Below are 26,898 nucleotides of genomic sequence, written 5' to 3'. Positions count from 1 at the left end.
CAGGTTTGGAAGAGGCTTGTGGTTGATTACCGATTGAGACCAACGGGGTGGGATCCTGAATGACATCGGCACCAACAGGTGTGTGTTCACTGTTGTTTTACCTGGTTCGTGCTTGTTAAACATCCACTGTACTCATGTTCTAAGTAATACAAGATTACGTCTCTCTTTGTGTGTTGAAAAATGCTAAAATGTGTTCTGTGGCGACCATTAATATACCTGGGCAGTCCGCGCAAGTCTGTCTATGGGGAAACACTGCACTTTGGCTCATTAATTGCGAGCGTTGTATCTTCTTCCCTCGCGGTGAAAACCTCCACACCTGACGTGTTTTAGAGTCTGTGTGTGTTTGCCTGACCGTCTGTTGCTGTCTGTGCCGCTGTGCACATGACGTGAAACACTATACAGCGCATCATGTATCCATGTAAATGTGACGCTGAACCCCCTGGTCACCGTCATGGCTGATAAAGCTGAAAGTCTGCAATTTTGTGTTTTCTTTGATGCAAAGTTTCACACGGCACCACCCCCCCAAAATCTAAACACTTTTCATCAACACATCTTTCTAGTAAACACTACTTTTTTGGTTTTATCTATTGAAAATTTGAATCCCCACAACAATTTCATATGCCTTTTCCAAGTCAAAGAAAACTACCATTTCCTGACACATAACATCATAGATGCTAAAACACTGAAATGCTATAACATTACAACATATTTCATCATTCCCAAGAGATGTTTATCCTGATCTTACTATTGCCCTCTTAATTTCTTCCATAGTACTTTTATTTATTGTACTGTTAATATTGTCCCTTCTCTCAACAATTCCAGGATGAGTGTACCATTACCCTTATTCTCTTGCCTCCTCAGTCAAGTAATATGGATATAAGTAAGTACCTTCTCCATCATCTCTGCCCTATCTTCATCAGACACTGCTGCTTCCTCATCTTCGGTACTGGATACTGAAATTCCCTTCCTACTCCCCCCACGGGTGCTGATCTACCAATTTTTTTCAAAATGCCTGCCAGCTTTGCCTTTTTGCTTTAACCTTTCCAACATTTGCTTGTGCTTGCTTATATTTAATTAAATTCTGAAAATTATGAGTTATCCTTAACATCCTGAGAGCTTTATTCCTTTCTTTCACACATTCATCCGTCCACCAGTGAACAGCCTTTTTCATAATTTTTCCTTTAATCTAGAAATTGACTGATTGTACCTACTAGTTTTTCTTCTGATACATTCCACTCACATATCCTTGCTATGTTTCTAGATACCAGGGTTAAATCTAGTTCTGAAGTGTTCCCTGTGTGCACATCTGATCTTGTCCCTTGCCCGTCATTTAAACAAACCATGCTCTTTTCTTCTAGCAGTTATTTTTTACCTCACCATCTGTTCTCATTCCTCCCCATACATACCAACATCCTATTACAACCCAGCCTGTTAATTTGTGTTAAGCTACTTAAATCTGGTTTCCTACTGGGATTGTAATAATTACAAACTCTCCCTCACCTGCCTCTGTCTCTCGACAGTTACATATTCTTGCTCCCATCACATCTAACAGAACTATTCTGAAATCCAAATTTGGTCTCAACCAAGTTTCCTTTATGCCATCCGGTTTATTTTAGTTACATCATTTCTAAATTCCTGTCCATTGGCCAATAAACTTCTAGCATTCCACTGTTGCAGGAGAACCATTATTGGTCCTATCCAACCCATGATTGCTCCTGTAATGCTTCAAAACTGAGATCATTCATCACCTCCTCGCATATCAGCCTGCTGATATCTAGATGATGGGCTGCAGCCTTTACAATTATTTGTATTCTCTGTTTTGGATTGAAATTTAATATAAAATCACTTTGTTCTCATTTGCCTGGTCTGATTCTTTTGTGGGTTATTGTCCTGCTCCTCTTCTTTCTTTCATTCCTCCTCTCTGATTCACCATCTTCACAGCCTCTGCATATGTGATCTTATTCCAAGCTCTTACTGTACTTCCATTTCCCTTTTCCTCAAATAAGCCACCATGGGACTGCCACTACAGTTACATTTTGGTTGTTCATGATTACATTGCCCGTACTTCTCCACATCTGGCACATCTTCTGCCTTTACATGTCTTGGCTGTATGACCAAATCTTGTTGTAACACCTTATTGGCTTTGGGATGTACTCTCTGTAACTCAAGATGTCTAGAGTCACATTCTTTGCAAGCACTTCCTCTTCAAAATCAAGCACAACATACTCACTGTCTTGCCTCACTCCCTCTTTGGTTTCCTGCAACTGCTGAGCACCTTTCCTCCACTGTGACTCCGCCTGCCATCCCCCAAATCACTCCCTTACAGCCCTTACTTCCTCTTTCAACATAGCTTGCACTTAACCGCTTTGAACCTCACCAATCCTTTCATCCTGCCAGACCATTCTCTCTGTTCTTCAATTCTGCAAAACATTCAACAAATATCCGTCTTTCAAAACCATTGCCATGTGTATTTCTATGTTTCTCAAAAAGGTTGAGAAATTCCTCTACCCTCGCCAAATCTCAATATGATCTTATAAAAAAAAATTTCCTGGGCTCTCTTCTCTATTCCTGCCCCATTACCTTCACTGCTCTTTGCACTAGTCTCGGCAAAATTATTTCCTATTTTCTCCCTCATTTTCTCAGTACCTTGGCTTCTCATATTAGTTAGTTTTGCTTTGTATTTAGTTGTAGTTGGTGTTCATCTTGTTTACCCCTTGTGTGTTATTTGGTTTGGTCAAACCATTATATAGGTTCCCTTGTGTGTCATTGTGTCAGTCTGTTCAGTTAACACATTGTTTAGTTGATTTTATATTGATTATTGCTAGATTTTGTTGATCTCTTTTATAAGGCCACAGAATTAAATTCTTGATTTCTTGGTACCTAACAGCTTTGAGGAAAGTAATAAATAAACTTAATAAACTAGTGTGTTTCTATGTTACAATAATCCGATAATTGTTCCCTTGAGCCTCAGTCCTCCTTTGAAAGTAATCCAAATTGTTGTCTGGTTTGATTGATAGTGTAGGAGTGAATTTCTCCAACAATATGTGCTGTTATCGGTTTGTTGTCGCTTTTTATTACAGAATCATCAGGATCCTTGTCTGCTGATAAAACATTATGGAGGACTTTATTTCTTTATTGAAAATTCCTTTTCAAATCATGTTAATATACGAATAATTTAGCTACCATGTATTTTTTATGTATGTAAAGACTGTATTGGTTGGAAATTGAAATTTACAAAGATGATAACACTGATTACTGTTATAATTAAGGCAATCCCTACATTTATTGAATATTGATTATTATAAATTTATTGACTCTGATTTTATTTGCATGCATACTTTCTCATTGTTTGGCATTGACAAATAACTGTAATTCTGTCTCCTGCTTTTGTTGTTGTGCACGATTTAATACAGCTGGTAATGTATACTTGGACAGAGAAACGCACTGTACCCTGACATTGTGTTGGCCATGGCCTAATGATGTAATATACTGGAGACACCTACTCTAGCTGAAGAGAGGGAGAACATTATACCTTTCTGCCCTCTCACTGACTTCAGACATCATGTCATTTTCTTTCTGAGCCTCAAATGCCCACAAGGATTTGCAACCCTCAATTACCCTTTCAGTCGTAGTTTCACACACTCATTGCTTTTGTTGTGATGCTCGTTTTATCCTCTGGAATCTCAGTATTAGAGAAGTCACATTTGTGAAAAGACTTCATTAATAAACGCTTTCATAATCTTTAACCCCTATCATTTGAAAAGAAATATATATCACTGGGCCCCCTTCCTGTGACAGATTTCCAAAACCAATGTGCATATCATGGTGCTGGCTGTGAAACGTGACTTTACCCTCATTAAAGTTATTATTTAGTCGAGGGTGTGGAAGAAATAAGTCATTTTCACTCACATGAAATATCAAACAGGCAGGGTTGTTTCTCAGTAACAGTAAAGACAAACATTGTCTTTGCTGTCTAATTTGACAGCTGAAATATCTCAGATTTCAAAAATCACAGGCTTCATTATTCAATGCCAAAATCATGACATTAACTTCCTGAGATTTCTCCAATATTAATATAGCCTGGAGGAGGCAAAGCAGCTTCACAGCTTTTATCTTAACATAGAAATCCAAGGTCCGACCTGCACAGTTATTCTTGCTAATTTGACCTCAGATCAAATGGATGTTGGGTGGAGCTCTGCTGGGAATTATACAAGTTCACCAAAATTCACTTAATTCAAAGAATCACAAAGGTTTGAGTTGTAACAGGCGCAACTTTCTTCTTTTCCCTGCCTCTGTTGGCTGTTTGCTGAGTATATTATCGGCATCTAGAGGTTAGTGTAACTGTGTGAACCATGTTCACATGTTTGCAATGTGTGCCATGTCACGTGTGTGTGCACATGGCAAACAAAGACAAGACAAACAAATCATGGACCCACTTATAAGAAAACTAATCCATAGTGATATATATGAAGTCCACAGGGTTGAACCAGAATCTGCTTTAATATTTTTGGGAATCTCGTTATTCATTTGAAATATTAGGAAGCACAACAACAACTGCTCTTTAATACCTTCATGATTGCAAAAAAGGGAGCTTCTCACAGTCAACTTATGGCTTAATGATTTAAGCCTGTACACACAGTTAGGTTCCTGTTAAAGGACAGATGTGTACAGTTGGAATAAATATGTCAGCCTCTTATCTGCTACCTTGATTTAACATCGAACCTCAGTACTCACTGACTGTGAATTATGATTTTACTTTTTGATTTATTAGCAGACCTTACAAGGTGGGAATTGAGAATGTTTTCAAACATTTAAATCTCCCATTTGTATTAATTTGGCACTCCATTATATCCTCAAAATTCATTGGTCTTTCTATAGAGGCGACTACAGAGGCATAACTGATGACTCTATTTAAAGGATTTTGCAAAACAGGACACATCCAAGATGTATTATGAATGTAGATTAATCTAAACTGGAGTAATAGTTGCTGTGTGCATGGAGTTATAGGTTATTCAAAATGTTTGTGAAGAAACTGCACACTGCAACAGAGTTAACATGTCATCCCACACAAACACATACTGCACCGCAGCATCCATGTCCAATGGTGTGCAACATATGCCTGTGGAGATTGGATATTTCGGGCCATCACAGCCTCTCCACACCTCACAGACTTCCATTAAAAGAAAAGCAAAATTCAATTACTGTGCCAGAGACTGCAGGAAAACTACCCTTTCAGGACACACACAGACACACACACACACACACAATAAGGCAGCAGTTAACACTTTTGTGGGTGGTTTTATTGTGAACTCAATTCCAATTAGTCTTCAGGCACCTGCCACCCTTTTCTCAAACCTTTTGGCAGTTCTTAAGCTGCTGGCTTTGAAAGAAAGAATATAAATCATACATAATATAAATATATAAATGTTTTCTCCTGTAAATTTAGAACTTAATTCCTTCACAGAAGATATTGTCATTTGCGCTTTGCTTGGATTGTCATTGTCTGGCTTGACACAATCAAGACCAGGCATCATCAGCTACACGTGCCAGGCACATCTGAGCAACTTTGATTTATCGCAGCCTGATCCAACAGGGTTGTCCAACCATTTCTATCAGCCCAGCTGTGGCTAAGATGTACTCTATCAATATGTAGCCAGTCCACTTCAGGCAGTTCACGTGTTGGACATGTGCCTCATGTTTCCAAAGATGTCAGCAAGGCTGTGTACAGGAACATTGCAGATATTTTTTGAGATATCTGTTATCTCTTTTGAAGATAAATGCTTTATGGCTTCATGGATATCTAAGCTGACTTCTCTGGGGCTGACTGTGGCAGATCTCAGCACCTTCTGCTGGACAGTGGGTTATGATCAAAAGATGAACTCATTGTGACCCTGAATTACTCATGTAATAGCTATCCCTGTCTCACTGTGAGGTGATAATGACTCCCTCAGCCTTGACCTGACAAACACCACCCAGGGTTCAGCTTCAATCAGTGGTTTTTAATGAGATCACAGCGTTAATTCACTTATTTCACTGGCTAGTGTGTGTCAAGGAATCCTAATAGGCTCAACCTTGTGTAGGTTAGACTTAAGTTCTTGGGAGATCACTTAGCTTAAAAGTAAAATGTCAGCATCATTAAAATGTCTTTATCTGTTCCAGAGGGAAACACCATATCAGCAGTAACACTATTTATTCCAGCATCAAAGACATTCAGTTTTTACATTAGATTAAATTTAGAGGCCTTTATTGGATGATAAGGATTATAGAACATAATAAAGTCATAAGTATTAATTTACTGTGGTCATGTGATTATCAAGGTTAATAGATACTTTGATTGCCTCATGGCTAACCAATAATTAGACATGTCATATTAAATGTTTGATAGCTGTTTGATTGTTGGAAAAGATAAATATGATCCATCCAACCTGCTTGTGAAAAAGTAAGACAAACTCTTAAGAATACTGTTTTTCTGCTATTGAAGTCTTTAAGATGTATGATCCCCAGCTTGTGCTCTATAAGATCACTCATTTGAACATTATTGTGTTTTATGGCCTCATTCAGTCACTGCTTCGTTCTGAGTGGCCTCACTGAGTAGCTTAAAGACACACTCCCTAGTTTAGTTACAGTGCTCATAAATCTTACAATTTCTTCTTTGGTAATTGTCAATGTTTTCAAACTCAACACAGCTAGAAGGACTATTTGGGTATGTTTCTGGCTGTGACAAAACCTGAGAGCATATTCTTTAGTATGGTAGCAACAGAGGCAGCTACTAGATTTTAACTTAGCTAGTGACATCTGGGAATAGTCTCTCTCTCTCTCTCTCTCTCTCTCTCTCTCTCTCTCTCTCTCTCTCTCTCTCTCTCTCTCTCTCTCTCTCTCTCTCTCTCTCTCTCTCTCTCTCTCTCTCTCTCTCTCTCTCTGCAGTATGTCATAATAAATGACACAGTAGCATTGGTGCAATTACCCATATCCCATCGTCACGCACTGCTCTTTCGCTCTGCAGAGTTGTTGAGACATCTGTTGTACAGAAACCTTTGACACAATGTCTGCCTGATACTACTGTATATTGAAGAACAATACAATTTTACAGAGAGGAAATTACTGTAAGTAAATAAACTGAATGGCAATTGAGGGAAAGAAAATACAGACCATAAATTGTGTCAAAAATGGGATTTGATATCATAATCATTAATTGTTTTCAAAATCTTAAAGATACCTCCAAAGTCTCATAATACATCAATTTTGCATTTACAGTTTGTTCCCACTGCCCTGAAAAATTTATTAATGCTGGTTTAAGTATGCCAAAGAGCCAAAACGTACTTTGTGTTTTGCTCTAGGCATACAATGTGCTTTCTAAATAGTCCACCATGTACAATTTGGGATTAAGAGCTACTCAGTGAATTTGGTTTGTTTACTCAATAATTATGGCATATTTCTTATTCCCTCAAGGGGAGGAAACAAACAGCTCAGTGGAATATTTCCCCCCTTATTTGATGAATATTCTAGCTCTAATCAGAATGTGCAATATGCTGTCATGTTTTATTTGCACAAGCCAATGAAAAAGGGCTTATTACTTGCTGGAGAACAGTGGGACTATACACTTTGGATTTTTACTATAATTGTGTTGTGTTCATAAATGTCTGTGAATCAAAATATTGACCAATCTCTCCATGAGTAGTTCATAATCATCAGGTGAGTGTTACCATAAATTTATCAGTAATCACTGGTAGCCTACTCTGTAAATTTAATGTGAGAATCAGTCAAGTGCATGAGAAAATGCACTCTACATTTGTAATGATTTGATATACATTTTATTTCCTCAGATGAGTGAGAGAGAGAAAGCTGTGCTGTACAAAAGTCACTGTATAAAAGACTGAATTTAAGGTGAGCCCCTTTCACCACTTTGTGCCTCTATCTCACTTTTTCTGCTAATCCCTTACAGCCTTTTCCACCCTCAGCCTTCAATCCTGTCACCCCCCTCCCATTTCATTCCCCTATGCCCTCTCTCCTTTATTTCCCCTGTCTTTATAGCCCCCCCCCCCCTTGTCACTAAGCTGAAGGAGGGAACTGAGAGCAAAGTATGTGGAGTCCCTCTCAGACAATCCAGTGCTGGTTATTGAGGATCTGCAACTCTACAGGCAGGAGGAGGCAGGCAGGCACACTGGTGTGTCATATCTTATCTCTCCTCTCTTACAGTTATAGAAACTTGGATCTGATCAAAGATACTGCCAGCCATCTAAATTCTGGCAGGCTGGAAAACAATATAAGAGGGGAGGGAGAGAAGATAATAGCAAAGAAGGGAACTAGGGGTAAAGTGGTTATAGGGGAGGCTGCAGAGAAGTGTGGGCTGGGTTAAACTGGCACTTAAAAAGAAGCTCGCTTTGGCTTTTGAGCATTTCACCAGCAGGGAGGCTAAGAGGGGTGCAGTGAAGGAGTGGATGAGACAACAGCTCCAGGGGAAAGGTGTACTCTCACTTCATTGGACTGGTATTTTTAGCTCCCAGCTCTTTCACTTTACAGTTTTTCTCTTCCACTCTTGGTGGAGGCTAGCCATGGGCACTGGTGTGGATAGGTTTCTGTGGACAGTGCTGCTGCTGCTGCCAGTCTTTGGAATCTCAGTGGCTCTGCCAGATAGCTGGCTGCCTGGGGAATATGCAAACAACATGACTGATGCGTTAAGGTTCCTCAGCAACTACAACAGCACTGCTGAGGAGGTGTTATCCTTCAGCGTCTCTGCCAGCTGGAACTACAACACCAACATAACGGACCACAACTCCGAGCTTCAGGTAGGACAACTCCAGGAGTCTTAAGCTTAGAGGGTGACGTGTTAGCTGAACCTTCATCTCACATTGCTATTTAAATTGGCCAAGTCAGATCTTGCCAGTACTGGCACCTAGTCACCAAAAATGCATGCATGGTCAAGGGTTTCTGTGGAGCTGAGCCCTGCTTGACTTGGAGATCACCCCTATTCATCTCTCTCCAGAATTACAGGCTGAGTTTCCTTCCAACGCAGCCAACTCTGCTTGTGTGTTACAGGAAATATAAAACAGATTTGACTGCCTGCAGTGTGAACGTCTTCAAGTTTTGAATGAATTTCCAGGGGGTCTTGTGTGCCTTTATGATGGCTATTTATTTGTTTAACTGTGATTTATGATATTTTCTGCTTGTTCAGTTTCTTCAGATAGTTGCACCCACTACAGGATGCAGTTATACACACAAACAGTCTTCATGTTCTAATGTGGCAATATTTGCAGCTGACCTCACCTTTTGAATAAATTTCAGAATGTTTTTTTTTTAGAGATTAGCTATGCGACATTACAGTAATAGCAGATTACAATGGTTTTACAGTTTTATCTCACCATATGCCTGAGAAGCGTTTGCATAAACACTGAAGATAAGGGAGAAAGTATGCTGGCAATGAAGCTGGAGAAAAGTACAGACAGGCGGGAGGCGGCAGGGGCCAGTGAAACTATAGAGGTGTGAAAGAGTATTGACTCGCCTTTGGACGCAAGCGTCAACACACACATATTCATGGATGCGTGTAAACAATACAAGCTTACTCAAACTTATTAAAGCAAATTGTCCAACAGACACACTCAGGGCAAAGCCTTTGGTTTTTTATTCTGTATGTGTTTGGACAGCTGTCACAACAAGATTTCCGTACACTGTCCAGGCTCTGAACGCTGGTCACATCGAACAGGTGTAGATGTGGCCCCCACCACACCAGTGTCAACAGGGTCAGGCTGCATAATGTGTTCTGCTCTCCAGAATGTGTCTGGGATGTAAGGTGAAAGATGAGCAGGCTTGTGAGAGCAGGATTTCTTTTTTTTCTGGATAGTTCAAAGATGGGATCAAAGTGGATCAGAGCGCTGAGTTCCACCTGATCTGGCAGTCCGGGGCGAGCACAGCAAATCAGCCAGACGCGAATGTTCTAATGTTGGCATTCCACGTATGCTGCAGTCCATTACATTCAAATTATTATCAATAAACTGGCAGATTAAATTACAACAATTACACTCTGCTCATGCCCACAAAATCAACATGCAAATGCACACACATACACATATATGCACACACACATTTTTCTTAGCCCATGCAACTGACGTTGCCGCAATTGAGGCTCAGTCAAGGATGCCAGTGACTGATGTCCTTTGAACCCCAAGTGTCACAATCAGAAATCTGTTTTAAGAAACAGTTTGTCACCTTTGTCACTATTTTTTCTTTTAAATTCAACTATCTTAGATATAGATATCTTTAAATATGTATATTTATAATTTTTAGGTAAATGCTAAAATTAATGTATTTACCTTTAAAAGTTAACAATCAAAGACAATGTGGTATCTCATTTTGGAAAGAAACTCTTACAGTATTGTTGGATTTAAGTCCAGTAATTCTTTGTACACACATATAACACATAAAGTGTTCAAAGGATTAACGTGTATGAAGAATGAAGATTTGTTAATGGAAAAGTCACTCCACAAAAATGTTGTTTCCTCAAAATATTAACAGCACTGATTGTTGATAACAGAAAGACCGTGAAGGAAATAATATCAGCAAACTTTGTGTTTTTTGGTCCGTTGGAGATTATCTGGTTGGATGGATGGGTGTAGGCAGGCTAGAAATAATTCTTGAGAAAAGACTCTGGTTCAGAGGAAGAGCACAAAGGTCAGAGTTAATACTTCACCTCACTATGACCAGTTTTCCCTCCTGCAGCCTATTATTTTAGTGAAGGCTGTGACAGACAGATAAAGAAGGCTTTAATGAAAACATTACAGGAATAGAGCTACTGTTCTGTCTGTTTTTATCATGAACAGTGCTGAGCAAGCTGTGAGCACTCATTGCTCTGTGGTTACATCAACATTAGTGTGTATGCAGATATTTTCCATTAAGTGTGAGTAAGCCTGCTCACAGTGTGATCTGCATTTGTTAACTTTCACATGACACAAAGGACACCATTTTTTTTCTCAGGCAAATGAAAAGTCAAAGGTGCGGTATATGAGATATATATTTTGCGGTAACAACACAGCAGAACTTAATCATTTTGTATAGGGGGAAATCAATGTGAAACGGGAATACTATCCATGCAATGTTCCACTGCAGTTATGACTCCATCCATTCTTCTGGCATTGTCATACTGAGAACTCCTACAGTTTGTCCATGACCTTCCAGAGTGCCGTAAAGAAAAGCTCCTGCCACTCATTGAGGCCATATATGAGCCCATGTTAGATGGCCTTTAAAAAAATATTATCTTCGAGCTAGAGTTATTTTGCTGTTCTGTCCTCGCTCCAAATAGATGGAGCACTTTATCGATCCCAGGGGGAAGATGTGTTGGTACAGCTGTCAAGCAAGATATCAAGTTGTAGGTATAGGAGTTGAATAACAAGCGTGTACAGACATGTGAGTGGCTCTGTGAGGCCATATGAGTCATTTTTAAGAAAACTATTAGATAGGTAAACCAAAGTATTGGATGAATTAAAGTACATTTCATCACACATAAAAGTTATTCTAATGTAAATGTTCAACTTGAAGAGAAGAATCTGATACTGATATGAAAAATCAGAGTAAGACTGGACCCAAAGACAGAGCTTTTTGCTTTATGCTCTGATGTGACTGCCCCAGAACACTGCCAAGAAAAGGGTGGCATGTGCACAATAATGAGAAACCAAATATACTATACTATATATACTGTATATATGTAAGAACCTGAGCTTCCTTAAAAAGTAGATTCAGCTACTATTGTTGTTCCCTCTCCATGAGGTCCTGCAAATGATCAAACCCACCCTTGTTTCGGTGTCTTTCAGTCCCTTCATGTCCACCATGAGTTCGTCCTTCATCTTGGCCACACTCAGCCAAGATAAAAACACACTTTAAGACAAAATTAAGCTTAATGTATAATGCTATGCATTTACTACCTCCTCTTGGCAGGCCTTTAAACATTAGATAGTTTCTGAATAATTCCAGAAATTAAGTGATTCAGTATTTCATTATCATTTAGATTTAGGATTTGGATATTTTATAATGCTCTATGCTTATTGTTTGTTTTGATGTTTTTATGTATGGATTGCCAAAAGTCTCCTGTCTGCACAAAATTTTACCCTCGGGTACTAATAAAGACACCTTGACCTTGACCTTTACTCTCTCCTCTCGTCTTTAGGTAAATGCATCCCTTGAAGAGCAGGCCTTCTCTGCAGCATGGGGGTCAAAGGCCAAGCAGGTCTTCTCTCTTGAGATTCTTGACTCTCTCCCTGACCCTAAAGACAAGAAACTCATGAACAAGATCATGATACTGGGAGCTGCCAACCTACCCCAGAAAGAAAGAGAGGAGGTTTGTTTCTGTTTCATATTTTCTAATTGGGAACTTTACTGTGAGTCCTTGTGATCATGTTTTTGTCACTGCATCAATGCTGGCCACTTGAAATTTCCCTTTTCTTGTCTCCAGTACAACAAAATTCTCAGCACCATGGACAACATTTATTCAACATCCAAAGTTAGTCCACAGCCAAACATAAGCTGGAGCCTGGAACCTCGTGAGTAAACAGACTTACGGCTCAGTTTGGCCCTCAAAATGTGTTATGTATACGATACAGATGTTTTGGAGTTATTTGAAAGAAACGGGAACGAAGCAATGTTGAGGAATACAAAACAATGTGGAGGGGAACGACTGGAAAGAAAAACAGTAGTTAGTAGTTAAGATCTTATCTGCTCTTGGAAAAGTAACAGGATGGGCAAATTACTGAAGAGAGGTCTCCAAAGGAAGTGTTAGGGATGTGCCTGTGACTGTTGAGTAAAAAGCTATAAAGGCTTTTGATGCTGCTGGCAAGTATTGTGAACAATGGCTCTTTGTTTTCTCAGCAACAACTGCCTTTTTCCTGCTGAGCGATCATGGAGTCATCTAAACACCAAGACATCTTGATTGTTTTAGGAAAAGCTTTTAAATTATATTTGTTGTTTTGTGCACCATGTAGGGTCTGCTTCTCTTTACATTCCATCCTTTTCTTCATGACTGAGGGTGTGTTGGATTTTTTAAAATCATTTTGCAGATCTCACAGACATCATGGCCAACTCCAGCAGCTACAAGAGGCTGCTGTACGTGTGGGAGGCCTGGCACAATGAATCAGGTGTACCTCTCAAGGAGTACTACCCCAGGTTTGTGGAGCTCAGCAACAAAGCCTCTCGAGCTGATGGTAAGAACGTCCGCTTGACCTGTGACATTGAGAGCACACGATTCATAATACTACAAATAAGTTATCCATTTAATGAGAATGATGTAAAGAAAGAAGAAGATTGAAGGAGTAGAAATGATTGATCACTGACTGAAGACCAAAGAAAGAACACAAACATTTTGTCCTATTCAGGATTTGCGGACACTGGTGCTTACTGGCGCTCTTGGTATGAGACTGAGACCTTTGAGCAGGATGTAGAGGATCTCTACAGGACCATTGAACCCCTCTATAAGAACCTGCATGCTTTTGTGCGCCGCCAGCTCTACAACCAGTACGGTCCCAAATATATCAACCTCAAAGGACCCATTCCTGCCCACCTGCTAGGTACAACATACCATTTCTTTAGGGAAGGGAAGGTGATGATTAGGGCGGAGGTGAGGTCAGAATTTTAGTTTTTGATAAAGGGACGGTAGTCGTATTTTCACTGTAACTAACTTCGGAGATGCTGCTGTGAAGTCAGAGAGTGAGAAGAGAGAAGTCAGAGACAATAAGCCTAGAGTATTAAGATGCAGACAGTAAATCAAGTAAATGTGTGTGCTTATCACATTACTGTGAATTTCCTACAGTGCCTCTGAGTGGAGTATACTAGAACTAGTTAGAATTGTTGCTCAAGTGTGTTTTTTCCCCTCACCCTCAGGAAATATGTGGGCCCAGACATGGAACAATATTTATGGTATGATGATCCCATTTCCTGACAAACCCAACATGGATGTGACTGATGAAATGGTCAAACAAGTATGTATGGGGGAAAAAATGTTTTGCCACTGGGATGGGTTGTACGGGGAAAAATTATAATTCTGTAGGTCTTGACAGTGACTTCACAAGCAGAAAAATGCCACCACAAACATTCAGATTTTAGGTGCTTGTAGGTTTTTTCTCACTGGCCTAAATTGTGACTTGTGTGATTGTTTCCGCTTCACAGGGCTATAACGCCACGCACATGTTTCGTGTGGCCGAGGAGTTCTTCACGTCTCTGGGTTTAGAGGAGATGCCTGAGGAGTTCTGGAATGGATCCATGCTGGTGAAGCCTGATGGTCGAGAGGTGGTGTGCCATGCGTCTGCCTGGGACTTTTACAATCGCAAAGACTTCAGGTAAAATTATTCATTTAGTTACAACTGAGCTTTTAAGTGAGTTACACTTAATTAATTGCTAATGTACAAGCTGAAAAACATAAACTTTATATTGTGATTATTGTGCATATATGTTTTCTTTCATGGGGTTTTGAAAAGTCTATGGGATGTGTTTTAAATAATTATTTCAAAACAGTTCTAATACTTCGGGACTGCACTCTCAATATTTAAAGAATCCTTCAGTGATTACTGTACATTACATTCATTTAGCTCACGCTTTTATCGAAACCGACTTACAATTGCTTTATATGTCAGAGGTCGCACACCTCTGGAGTGACTAGGGGTTAAGCGTCTTGCTCGGGGACACATCGGTGGATGTGTCGCAGTGGGATTTGAACCCCGGTCTCCCACACCAACACACTGTACAACTGTACTTGTTGATAACCATGATAAAAAATTATATTCATGTTTCATCTTCTTTAGGATCAAGCAGTGCACGACAGTAAATATGGAGCAGCTCTTTACTGTACACCATGAGATGGGGCACATTCAGTATTACCTGCAGTACAAAGACCAGCCTGTGGGCTTCCGTCGCGGAGCCAACCCCGGTTTCCACGAGGCGATTGGCGATGTTTTGTCTCTCTCCGTTTCCACACCAAAACATCTAAAAACCATAAATCTGCTGGAAACTGTGACCTCTGACATTGGTAAAGAGACTTAGATAGAAATAACCTCTCAATAAACAGATGTGGATGAAATGTCAACATTAGGCAATTAGGTGAATTCTTAAATATCTTATTCATCATCAAATGTTTGAAAAAACCTAAAATGCTGCATTGTGTTTCTCCAGAAACTGACACCAACTACCTGTTGAAGATGGCTCTGGAGAAGATAGCCTTCCTTCCCTTTGGCTACCTCATCGATCAGTGGAGATGGGGTGTGTTCAATGGACACACACCTCCAGAGCGCTACAACTCTGACTGGTGGTACCTCAGGTAGGCTTTTTTACACTACACAAAAATAGGCTTAATATACTGTACTTACAAGATATTATACGTTTAAAGAATAGTTTGATGTTTTTGGGAAATAAACATATTCACTGTGGTGATGAAATACACACATTCACTGTGATGATCTTGTTGTGAATATGTGAATATTCACGACAAGGTCACCACCACTGTCATGTCTTCACAGTAAATATGAAGCTACTGCTAGTCTCTGGTTAGCTTAACGTTGTGCAAAGACTGGAAACAGGGGCAAACAGCTTGCCAGGCTCTGTCCAAAGGTAACAAAATCCACCAACCAACACCTCTAAAGCTCAATAATTAACAAAAAAAAACCCAACAAGCTGTGGTCTTACAGGGAGTTAAGTGCCAGACTAGTTCTTGGCTGGGAGCAGAATCTTCCTGGAGCCTTGTCGTCACTGTGAGGTTGCAAGACAAGCAGTGGAGACCAGGAAGTTACTGCCTTTGGACAGAGCCAGCTGTTTTCCACCGTGAATTAGACTGTGGTTGTACTGGCTGGCAATTACACTTAAATGTGTTTGTGTGTCTTAGTGATGTGAGGTCTGTTTTAAAAAAGAGCACACATGCACACTGGATACATAAAACTCAACAAATAGGAAAGAGAAACCCAGTCTGTATCAGTAGGCTGAATAACTTTCTAAAATGTATGTATGTAATGTTTTGTAACTCATGCCAGTGTTTTCTAAATCCATCTCTCCTTCATCTCTTATTTTATTTTAAAGAACAAAGTATCAAGGCATCTGCCCACCCACCAGGCGTACAGAGGAGCACTTTGATCCTGGGGCAAAATACCACATCCCTGGAAACACGCCATACATCAGGTAGCATCCTGTTCCAGTCCCAGTTAACTTAAAACTTAGGCTACTGATATTTCCATGACTTCACACAAATTCTTCACAAAATGCTTAAAGGAAAGAAGTTTACCCTACAATGGGGCCAGCGCCTTTTATTGCAAAATTATAATGAGTTTGTGTGTGTTCATGCCTGCGCATACATATGAAGGCACCAATGAACATGCAAGAATGTCTGGTGAGCTGGGAATTGGGTATTGTGTGCTGTGATCTGGACTCAATTACTGGCACTTGAGTGTGGTTTTAAACAATACAATAACCCTACAATAGCAGGAAGCTTGTTGCCTCTATATGAAAAGCCTCTGACCCCAGCTGGTTTCTTTAACAATGTGGGGAGTGACGGTCAAATACACACTTAAACAGACAAACACGTTTTGTGTAGTGGTTTGCCAAAACACACACTTGCATCATTCTTATCATCTAAATTTAGGGGAAATGTTTTAAAGTTTTGTTGTATTCTAGTCAGAGTATTAAAGTATGAATGATTTTATTAGTCTTTCCAAAAAATAGGGAATACCTGCTTTTAAAGTTTTTGTATAACTCATTATGATTTCTTTTTTCTTTATAATGAAATGGTTTTGGAGTATAAATCTAGTGCAGAGATGAGATGACAAAGCTATTCTTTCCCCTGCAGATATTTTGTCAGCTTCATCCTGCAATTCCAGCTTCATGAAAAACTGTGTGAGGCGGCCAACCACACGGGTCCCTTGCACACATGTGACATCTACCGCTCCCCAAAAGCAGGGGCCATTTTAAAGTATGTGATCTGATTGGGGCCTCTGTTCATTACATAGAGCATGAATAATGGGTTATGGAAGCAGTGATGGTGTGATACAATTTTATTTGACCTCCTCCAGGAATATTCTTCAGGCTGGCTCTTCCAAACCGTGGCCTGAGGTGCTCCAGGAAGCTATAGGCACCAATAAGTTGGATGCCAACTCACTGATGAAATATTTTGACCCCATTATTAAATGGCTGGAAAAGCAAAATGTGAATGAGACCCTAGGATGGCCTGACTTCAGCTGGGTCCCACCAATCCCTGAGGGCTACCCTGAGGATATTGGTAAGAGAGGGAAAATACTATATAAAAGGTATAGCTGCGTTCAAAATAAATGAATGTAATGTAAGACAGTGAAGAGGGCTGAACATTGCAGTTTTTTTCTGAGATCTTAAAAAGAAATGGTGCAGAGAGGATTAGATGTGGTGCGAAGTGTTTCTTTTGCCTTATGTCTCGCAGCCTGTGCCAAGATTTTCTCTGCATGCATGCAAACAGAAAAGTACATTTTTCTTTTCCATTTGAAGCAAATGCCTAAAAAAACTAAAAGCCTGTGGCATGTGAATCATTCTAATCATGATTTTCCTCAATATGTGATAGTATTTTTCAGACCTAATCACATGGATCTGTATTTGTAATCCTGCATTTCAGCTGACTTTTCCTTCTCCTTGTCTACCCAGACAAGATTACAGATGAGCTTGATGCAAAGAAATTTCTGGATGAGTACAACAGTACAGCTGAGGGGGTGTGGAACGCCTACACGGAGGCCTCCTGGAAGTACAACACCGACATCAATGAAGCCAATAAGAAGGCGATGGTGAGACCCTCTGACTGACTGACCACTGAGATCACCCTTACATTGTTCAAGCATCCCCTGTGATCAATCAAGACTGTAAAGGACTGTTGCATATTATGCTGATGTTCAGGAATCAATAAAATGATTTCTTAATCAAACATGTCTCTGAATCAATAATTGATTGAATCAGCGACTAATCAACCCATGTATGCATATTGCTATCTATCAAAGTAATTGGTACATATCTGTGCATTTTGAAACCTCTATCCTTCCATCCATCCATCCAATCACCCTGCTTCCACTGACACATAATGTACAAGTAACATTTAAGAGTATTCATTATTCCTCTCTAGCTTGAGAAGAACCTGGAGATGTCAGCCCACACCCTGAAGTATGGACAGAAGGCCCGTCAGTACGACACCACTGACTTCCAGGACGGCTCGGTCAAACGAATCATCAAAAAACTCAGCGACATTGAGAGGGCTGCACTGCCCGCGGTGCAACTGGAAGAGGTGTGGAGGAGAAAAAGTTTTAGTTTTACAAATATTTATTCATGACAGAGCTGCTCCCACGGCAGGAATTGATTTATTGGTTGAATTAAATCACAGTGGGGAAAGCTCAGTTGTTCTTTCAAGGCAACAATAGACCTGACAGAGAAAACCAAGATGTGTTTCACATAGCAAACCGTTGTCAATGCAAAAGAAAACACTATCACAATGAGCATATATTTAGGGGTATTTATCCAACATTGCTGGAGACCAGTAAAATAAAAAATAGAATTAAAGGCAAATTTGTTTTTGGCCCTTGCTAATGCTGACAATTAAGTCATCTCTAGCTAGCAAACATTATCTAGCTAAAGAGAGAATTTGCAGCTAGTAGTACTGGGGATGTTAATCCATAGCACATGGTTACAGTAGATCTTACAGGTTGTGAAAGTCCATATGAACGCCCCTCATCTTGTGGTATTCACAACCTTGAATGTGGAAATTTTTTGGAAGCTCTGAGTTTATGAGTTGTGATTTGGAAGTTCATTTTTCAGTGGATCTTATAATATTGTAATTTTAGTTGTATAGCATTTTATTGCTCACAGCTTCATGGCTTGTCACTGACTACTGACTTGTCCCCAGCAAAATTTTAATCCAAACAATAAGATACAGCCTAAATGTTGTCTGTCAGTAGGTCTCTAGTATTTGCTACACAAATGGTTAACAGTCCGCCACCAACTAGCGAGAGAATAACATGACACACCTGACTGGGCCACAGAAACCTGTCGCTCTCTTAGCTGTCTCTGTCCTCCTCGCTCAGAGACACTTTGTTCTGTTTGACTGTCTCTCTGATGCCCTCTGAAGTGGCTGTGAGCTGCACTTTATCAGAGATGCTGAAGTTAACATTTGTGTGGATTTGTATTGAGATTTATGTCTGATCACAAGTGTTCAGTTTCGGTTTTCTACCTCTGAGGAAGAGCATTGCGCTCGTTTCATCAAGTACAGTCCCAGACAGCCTCTGTGTCTGTCAGATGGTCTAAAGCGGGTAGCCTACTATACCTTATACAGAACAATAACGCTAATGCACAGCAGAGGGACAGGTAGATTTTGTTAAAATATTATGACTTCATTCTCATTAGATTGCAATTTTATTCTCGTAATATTACGACTTTTGTCTCAAAATATTATTCTGCAAATGTCAGAGAACACATATGGAGAGATTGTTAATGTTCTGAACATGAGCAGGAAACCTGCTAAAACACAGAAGAAGTCCCGGAGTTTCTAACTGAATTAAAATGAATTAATTTATCGCTACATGCACATTTGAAGACTTTAGGCTACTTCAGTCATACCTGCATGTATGTAGACTCAGCAGGGATGCAATTAAATGAGAAAAGTTGATATAGAGGAGAAACATGTCTGACAGCAATACAGAATGCCTGAGGGCCTTACTGCATTAAATTACACCATTCTATTTTATATTTTGAATTGTCACCTGAATTTTGTGTGAATAAATTGGTGCAGAAAAATCCCCCAGAATGCAGGAAATTAAGTGTCCGTCCATCCATCCATTGTGGATCCATCCATTGGGGGGGGCCGGAGCCAATCCCAGCTGACATTGGGCGCAAGGCGGGGTACACCCTCGCCAATCCATCGCAGGGCCACACATAGACGAACAACCACTCATGCTCACACTCACACCTAAGGACAATTTAGGGTCGCCAATTAACCTAGACTGCATGTCTTTGGATGGTGGGAGGAAGCCGGAGTACCCGGAGAGAACCCATGCAGACACGGGGAGAACATGCAAACTCCACACAGAAAGGCTGGGGCAACCAGGGTTTGAACCCACGACCTTCTTGCTGTGAAGGTCCGCACCACTGTGCCGCCCGAAATTAAGTGTTTAAAGCCCAATTTATTCAGGGGGTGGTGCCCCCCCAAATTAATATATAAATTTAGTAATTTAATAATATCTAAAGTAGGTTAATTTTGACAAATGGCACAAGGTAGCAACAGAAAATAAGACAGTTGATAGAGTTGCTGTGTGTTTTTTTTTTTGTGGGTCTAAGTAGAGGAAATTTACTGCTGCTTTAGACTTATTGTGGGTGGGGTGGGGTGGGGTGGGGTGGGGTGGGGTGGGTGGGTAGGATTTCTAGGCTGGGCTAAGCCCCCAGTGTTTCAAGAACCTGGAAACGCCCCTGCCACGATGCATGACTGTAGCTACACACAAACAACTTTGTAGCATGTTTCACTGCCCGTAAGACTTCTCTCTGAAGTTGTTTGCTGTGTGTTATGCTTTTTGCTAAATGTAGTGTTGCAGCGAAGGGGAAACAATTAACCAACAGCAGGCTGAGGCACTCAAAAACAATTATTACCTGTAGCTATTGTCAATATGTAAATTAAGAAAGATGGGACATTTATTTACCAAAACCAGGGAATTGCTGATGGTTTCAGTGAAATCTAATGCTTTTACCTTTTCAGTACAACACTCTCCTATCCAACATGGAGACCAAGTACAGTGTGGCTGAGGTCTGCAGAGATAATGGGACATGCCATCCCCTGGATCCAGGTAGGACTTTAGAATATATTCCTAATGTAAGAGAGTTTGACCCCAAAAAATATAGATAAAATGAATAATTAAGCAATTGAAGCATATGAGCAAACAGTACAGTAACTGCTTAATGGCAAATTACTGTTTAATTACAGGTAATTACATAGAACTACTATGAAATAATGCAATATCTGTTGTACTGCAACGTGCAATAATTATCACCTTGCAGTACTAAGATAAGATAAAACTAGAAATCTAATGAAAGACATCACAAATACTCATACATTATACAGTAGGTAAACTTAGTGTAATAAAATAATGTGTTTTATTTCAGATCTCCAGAAGATCATTGCAGAGTCCAGGGATTATGACGAATTGTTGTTTGCCTGGAAAGGATGGAGAGATGCTGCCGGCAAAGTACTTCGCAAGGATTACACTAGATATGTTGAACTGGCCAACAAAGCCGCCACACTCAATGGTACGACCTTGGACAGTAATTTTACATCTACCTTGAGATTCTCCCCGATCTCTCTTTGCTTGAGAAATACAAGAAGGTGGGCCCTGGAGAGCACGAGAGAGCCTTTTGAGAATAAAAATTTTCCAAGCTTTCTTTCTGAGAGTTAGATGAGAAGATTGATACTATTTTCATGTCTGTATAGTAAATATGACACTACTGTGAGAAGACTGGAGACAAAGGGAAATAGCTAGCTTGGCTCTGTTCGGCAACAACATTTGCCTATCATCTCTATATCAAGTTGTATCTTGAACAAAAACTGAGTCTAAAAATATATGTTCTTGGTTGGGACCAGCAACTTCCTGGAGTCTCCGCTGTTTGCCTGGTCCCAGCCAAGTAATAGTCTGGCTCGTGTTGGTAGTATTTGGTCAGCTTTGGACAGAGCAAGGGTAGTTGTTCCCCCCCCATCTCCAGTCTTTGTGCTAAGCTGAGCTAACAAGTTGCTAGTGGTTGCTGTATTTTCTTTGCCAATGTTAGATTTTGGCGATGAGTCCACCTTCCCACTGGCAAAATACAAACAACAAAATATAGCTTCTTGGCTTCCCCTTTTAATGTTAAACTTACCATTTATATATTTATATTTTTGCTTCAGAAGCAGCTTTGCTCAAAAGACATGTTTGCACAAAACTCAGTCTCCATTGCCTACATTACAGACTTATTATCCCTTGTGCTGCTGTCTGTAGGTCACTCTGACAATGGGGCTTTCTGGCGCTCCCTGTACGAAACCCCCACCTTTGAGGAAGACCTGGAGGCTCTGTGGAAGGAGCTGGAGCCACTCTATCAGAATGTGCATGCCTATGTTCGCAGAGCTCTATACAAAAAGTACGGCTCCAAGTACATCAACCTGAAGGGACCCATTCCTGCACATTTGCTGGGTGAGTAAGCTACAGTGTGTGTAAGTACAATAATTGGGGCTTTATACTGCCTTCAGAAATGTTGTTTTGATTATACCAGGCTTTCAGGAGTCAAGGCTAAGGTCAAAGGCCAAAACCACACTTGAGGCAGTATTTCTCTATGGAATTTAAAGGATTCTAACAATTTAGCCCAAAGTCGCCTTTTATGTGGAAGCATACCCCATTGATATTCAGTTGCTGGCTGAAGATGCACTTGGATTTAGGCGGGATTTAATTTGCTTTCAGAGGCGTCAAGCGTGTGATTGCGTGTGACAGTTCCACACGGTTAGGGATTGGACTCAGAGTCACAAATCCCACTTGGTTTAACACTGGCAGAGCAGAGGGCAACTTTCCCCCGTAAATTTTTAGATCGAGATATGTAATGCTGTCTTCTGTCCTTTCAGGCAACATGTGGGCACAGACGTGGTCTGGCATAATGGATCTGGTCATGCCCTACCCAGATGCCACGCAGGTTGATGCCACTCCAGCTATGGTGGCACAGGTGAATGCACACATGAACCAGCTGTTCCATAATGATCACCACTGCACACATAAATGCACAAGGACACGCACAAAGAGCATACCCTCAAACGCACTCTTCCACCACTTGCCAAGCAGCTTTAGAGGTCAGGGATCAGTTTGTTTCAGTGAAAATAAGACTTGGTGTGGTCCAAAGTGGAGCAGAATAATGATAAATACAGTGGATTTAAATTGCACTGAATAAAAGTAGCAAAAAGCACCAGTCATCTGTAACTGACATGAAGTGTACTTAATACATGAATATAATGTATACAAATTATAAGGGAAACAAATATGTCACCTCATATTCTTTTAGAACCATAATTTGTTTACACTTTGTGCAGTCATCTATTTTTCTAAACAAAGCTGTTGTCCAAATGTTGAATATCTCATTTCCTGTTTATACAGTATATACACATGCATCTACATCATCACTGATTCTTTTCCCCGTTCAGGGCTGGAACGCAACCAGAATGTTCCAGGAATCCGACAGGTTTTTCTCTTCACTGGGTCTGCTGCCAATGCCAAAAGAGTTCTGGGACAAATCCATGCTGGAGAAGCCGTCTGACGGACGCCAGGTGGTGTGCCACGCCTCTGCATGGGACTTCTATAACCGAAAAGACTTCAGGTAACACTAAAATTTCAACTGATGGTAGGCTGTCATCACTGCTTTAGACAGACAATAATACACACTCAAAACTTGCAAACTTCACACCTGAGTACACAGATTAGACTTTAAACATACACACACGCAACCTCATACATATATCACAGACATCTAAAAAAAAAAAATCAAAAATTAAATGTTCAAATTTTGCCAATGAGATGAGACATTCAAGTTTTATTTGTCACATTCACGTGTTATTTGCTGTACTTAAGGCCTTGTTTGTGTCTCCAGGATCAAACAGTGCACTGTTGTGACTATGGATGACCTGATCACGGCGCACCATGAGATGGGCCACGTCCAGTACTTCCTGCAGTACAAAGACCAGCCTGTATCCTTCCGCGATGGAGCCAACCCTGGCTTCCATGAGGCCATCGGCGATGTGCTAGCCCTTTCAGTGTCCACGCCCAAACATCTGCAGAGCATCGGTCTCCTGGACAAAGTTGTTGACGACCATAGTAAGTGGCCATGACCATGAATATTATGCTGTAAAAGCATTTGATGTTATAACACAGTGTTCAGCTTAAGATTTTGTTCTTTTCTTTCCCTTGCTATAGATGGTGATATCAACTTCCTGATGAGCATGGCACTTGATAAGATTGCTTTCCTACCATTCGGCTACCTGATGGATCAGTGGAGATGGAAAGTATTTGACGGACGCATCCCACCAACTGAGTACAATAAAGAATGGTGGAACCTCAGGTAAAGATCACCGGCACTTACACAACAATTACAAAGTGCAATGTTTATCATCTAGAAACACAAATTATAAGTTAATCAATAAGTTGTAGATTGATTGTGTAACAAATGATTGCATTTGTAAATGATTTACTTAAATTAAAACTACATTAAACTTTATTGCCTTACAGATTGAAGTACCAGGGACTGTGTCCACCTGTAGCCCGTACTGAGGATGACTTTGACCCAGGTGCAAAGTTTCACATCCCTGCTAACGTGCCCTATGTGAGGTAAATATTCCTAACTCGGCAGAACAAACAGAGCACCTGATAATTCAGCACAGATAGATTGATAACACTTCAACACTTTATGTGACAATGCAGGTTTGTTTTGTGCTTTGCTGTGTTTTTCTGGTTTCTGCTGACATTAAAAGATGACAGAACATGTTTAATGATCTTGAATCAGGTACTTCGTTAGCTTCATCATCCAGTTTCAGTTCCACAAGGCTCTGTGTGATGCTGCCAAGCATGTTGGGCCTCTACATACCTGCGATATCTACAAATCGGAAGAAGCTGGGAAACTGCTGGGGTTAGTACACACACCCAGAATGATATGCAACCAGTAATACTGTTTCCACAAAAAATATCCTTTATGTATCATCCATGTCCCGGGTGCATTTGTGACATGAAAAACCTCAATGTTGTTAGAAATTAATTGAAATCTCAGCTCTCGTCACCATTAGAAAATGGATTTCACAGATGGTTGTAGATACTAGAAATTACTAAAAACAATGTATATTATATTTATTTTCTTCCATTTTGTTACATGAGTGTAGCACTGACATTGGCACTGACATTGTTAAAGATTTTAATATTTGTCAGTGCAGGCAGCTGGTGAAAACATGCTTCACACCATGTGTGTGGAATTATCTCTAGAACACACTCTTGCTACTGATCCTTGTCTCCTCTGACCCTCCTCTCTGACCTGTCTTAATGTTTGCAGTGATGTGATGAAGCTTGGCTTCAGTAAGCCCTGGCCCGAGGCTATGGCCATGATCACAGGCCAGCCCAAAATGAGTGCCCAGCCACTCATGCAGTATTTCCAACCTCTCATTCAATGGCTGGATGCAGAGAACAAGAAGAACAATGATATTCTCGGGTGGCCCGAGTATGACTGGAAACCTTACACTTCAAGTATGTCCATCACATTCGTGCATCCACGTACATTCATACTTAATCAGAAACATAAATAAAAGCACAAAGCCTTTTGTAAGTGTTGCAGTCTCCAAGCCGTATGTTTTTGAACTCCTTCCCAGAAAAAATGTCTTCACACAGAGACATTCATTATGGTTTTCTCCTCTGCTGAGGCTTATAATGAAATCAATCTCCCGCTCCCCTTGTTTTACTGATGAGATCCTGCTGAAAGTATGTGTACAGATTAGATTGATGAGATTCTTAGCAACAGGGTGAAAGAGAGCTAGGAAGAGATAGAGGGAAAAAGAGAACACAGCTGTTGTCGCCCAGATGAAGAGAGAAATGCAGAATTTGGATGCCAGAAGAAATAACTGATTGAAAAGAATATAAAAGGAGGTAAAAGAAAGTGACTGTTTCTTCAGACTGCACTGTGTCAAAAGAGAATAAGTTACACCTTTTTGATTATTATTATGTGGCATTAACATCAGCACAGACATTTGGAGATGTTGGGTTTTGGTCAACAACAACAGTGTCATTGATACAAACCACCAAATAGCATTTATTTCTATTTCTGTTGGTTATTTGACTGGGACAAATGCGTGATACATTGCTTTATACAAGCAAGTATACAAACAGGTTTCTAGCCATGACTAATTTGCAACCCCTGTCACTGGTTAGGCTTTTAAAGTTAAAACAGAAAGTATTGAGTTTAACATTTTTAAACCATTAAAATACATAAAAATATCATCAATATCACCAAATATCAGAACTATCATGTAGATACAAAGCTGCACCAGCTGCACTTTCAGACCTGTCCAGAATCGAATTGCGCAACCAATCTAATAACGGCAGCAGTTTAGAGCTTTAGGCATATTGATGTCCACCATCTGTAGGTAGGAAGAGTACTATCTTTTTTTCTACTTTTGGCAGGCAGTAAGTATCGCAGTTTCACTTTAATTGTCGAACTGTTTTTTATTTGTCTGGGGTTTTAGACTTTAAAGCTACAGCTTGTTAAATATGTTAAATGTGAACGAGTGAGTGTGTGAGTGAGTGAAATCACCAGCATTATACTTACTTGGTATTTTATGTGTGTCCAACAGGTGAAATTAAGCCTAGTAAAGTGGACTTCCTGGGTATAAGCGTGGATGACTCAGCTGCCATAGCTGGCCAGTGGGTTCTGTTGGTCGTGGGTCTGGTCCTCTTGGTGGCCACCATCCTATTGGCCTACAAGTATAGGAGGTCAAAAAAGCCTGAAAAGTCCTTATCCACGATGGAACTCAAGCAAAAGGACTAGATATCTGTGACGGCTAAAGGGCTGAAGTGAGGCCTGACTTACTGTAGCTAGCAGAGTGCCAACCTCAATGTGAACATCTGTGTTTTTATGTACTGTTCAGTACATCTGATGAAATTTGCTTTTCTTTTTGGTCTGCCTCCTTATCTAGTCTTGTATATTTGTATACATTTTTAGTCAAATTATTTTTTGCCTATGCAAAAGGACACTTTTGTAATTTATTTGCAATATTTGAATGTTTAGGGAGGGAAATGTTTTAAATGAATGTTTGTAATGTCTTTAATTGTGTTAGAATTTTTGAATATTTGATTTTAATTATTATTACTTTTTAATTCTCTGCATTTCTACAATAAAGACATTACATATTTA

At 40.2% G+C, this 26,898-nt stretch overlaps 1 protein-coding gene across 3 annotated transcripts; it reads left to right on the top strand.

Moving 5' to 3' along the window:
• ace (angiotensin I converting enzyme (peptidyl-dipeptidase A) 1) lies at window positions 1-26,898 on the top strand. 3 transcript variants are annotated; one of them, XM_038735079.1, is made up of 28 exons: window positions 1-78; window positions 823-880; window positions 7,824-7,884; window positions 8,690-8,786; window positions 12,155-12,325; window positions 12,440-12,527; window positions 13,041-13,184; window positions 13,356-13,547; window positions 13,861-13,958; window positions 14,146-14,315; window positions 14,778-15,001; window positions 15,145-15,289; window positions 16,042-16,140; window positions 16,805-16,927; window positions 17,028-17,233; window positions 17,626-17,762; window positions 18,095-18,253; window positions 20,708-20,795; window positions 21,112-21,255; window positions 21,975-22,166; window positions 22,589-22,686; window positions 23,159-23,331; window positions 23,602-23,825; window positions 23,925-24,069; window positions 24,237-24,335; window positions 24,511-24,633; window positions 25,048-25,238; window positions 26,339-26,898. In XM_038735079.1, exons 5-28 carry the CDS (start codon window positions 12,269-12,271, stop codon window positions 26,530-26,532), a joined length of 3,513 nt encoding a protein of 1,170 aa, XP_038591007.1. In that variant the 5' UTR covers window positions 1-78; window positions 823-880; window positions 7,824-7,884; window positions 8,690-8,786; window positions 12,155-12,268; the 3' UTR covers window positions 26,533-26,898. The 3 variants fall into 3 exon arrangements, with proteins under 3 accessions (XP_038591007.1, XP_038591006.1, XP_038591005.1); XM_038735078.1 differs by having other exon boundaries at window positions 2-78; window positions 8,551-8,786; window positions 26,339-26,532; XM_038735077.1 differs by lacking the exons at window positions 1-78; window positions 823-880; window positions 7,824-7,884 and having other exon boundaries at window positions 8,036-8,786.

Source organism: Micropterus salmoides, unplaced genomic scaffold, assembly GCF_014851395.1.
Source record: "Micropterus salmoides isolate LMB-PRFRI ecotype aquatic unplaced genomic scaffold, ASM1485139v1 Ms_hic_scaffold_21, whole genome shotgun sequence".
NCBI lineage: Eukaryota > Metazoa > Chordata > Actinopteri > Centrarchiformes > Centrarchidae > Micropterus > Micropterus salmoides.
This window is presented reverse-complemented; position numbering and strand designations above follow the sequence as displayed.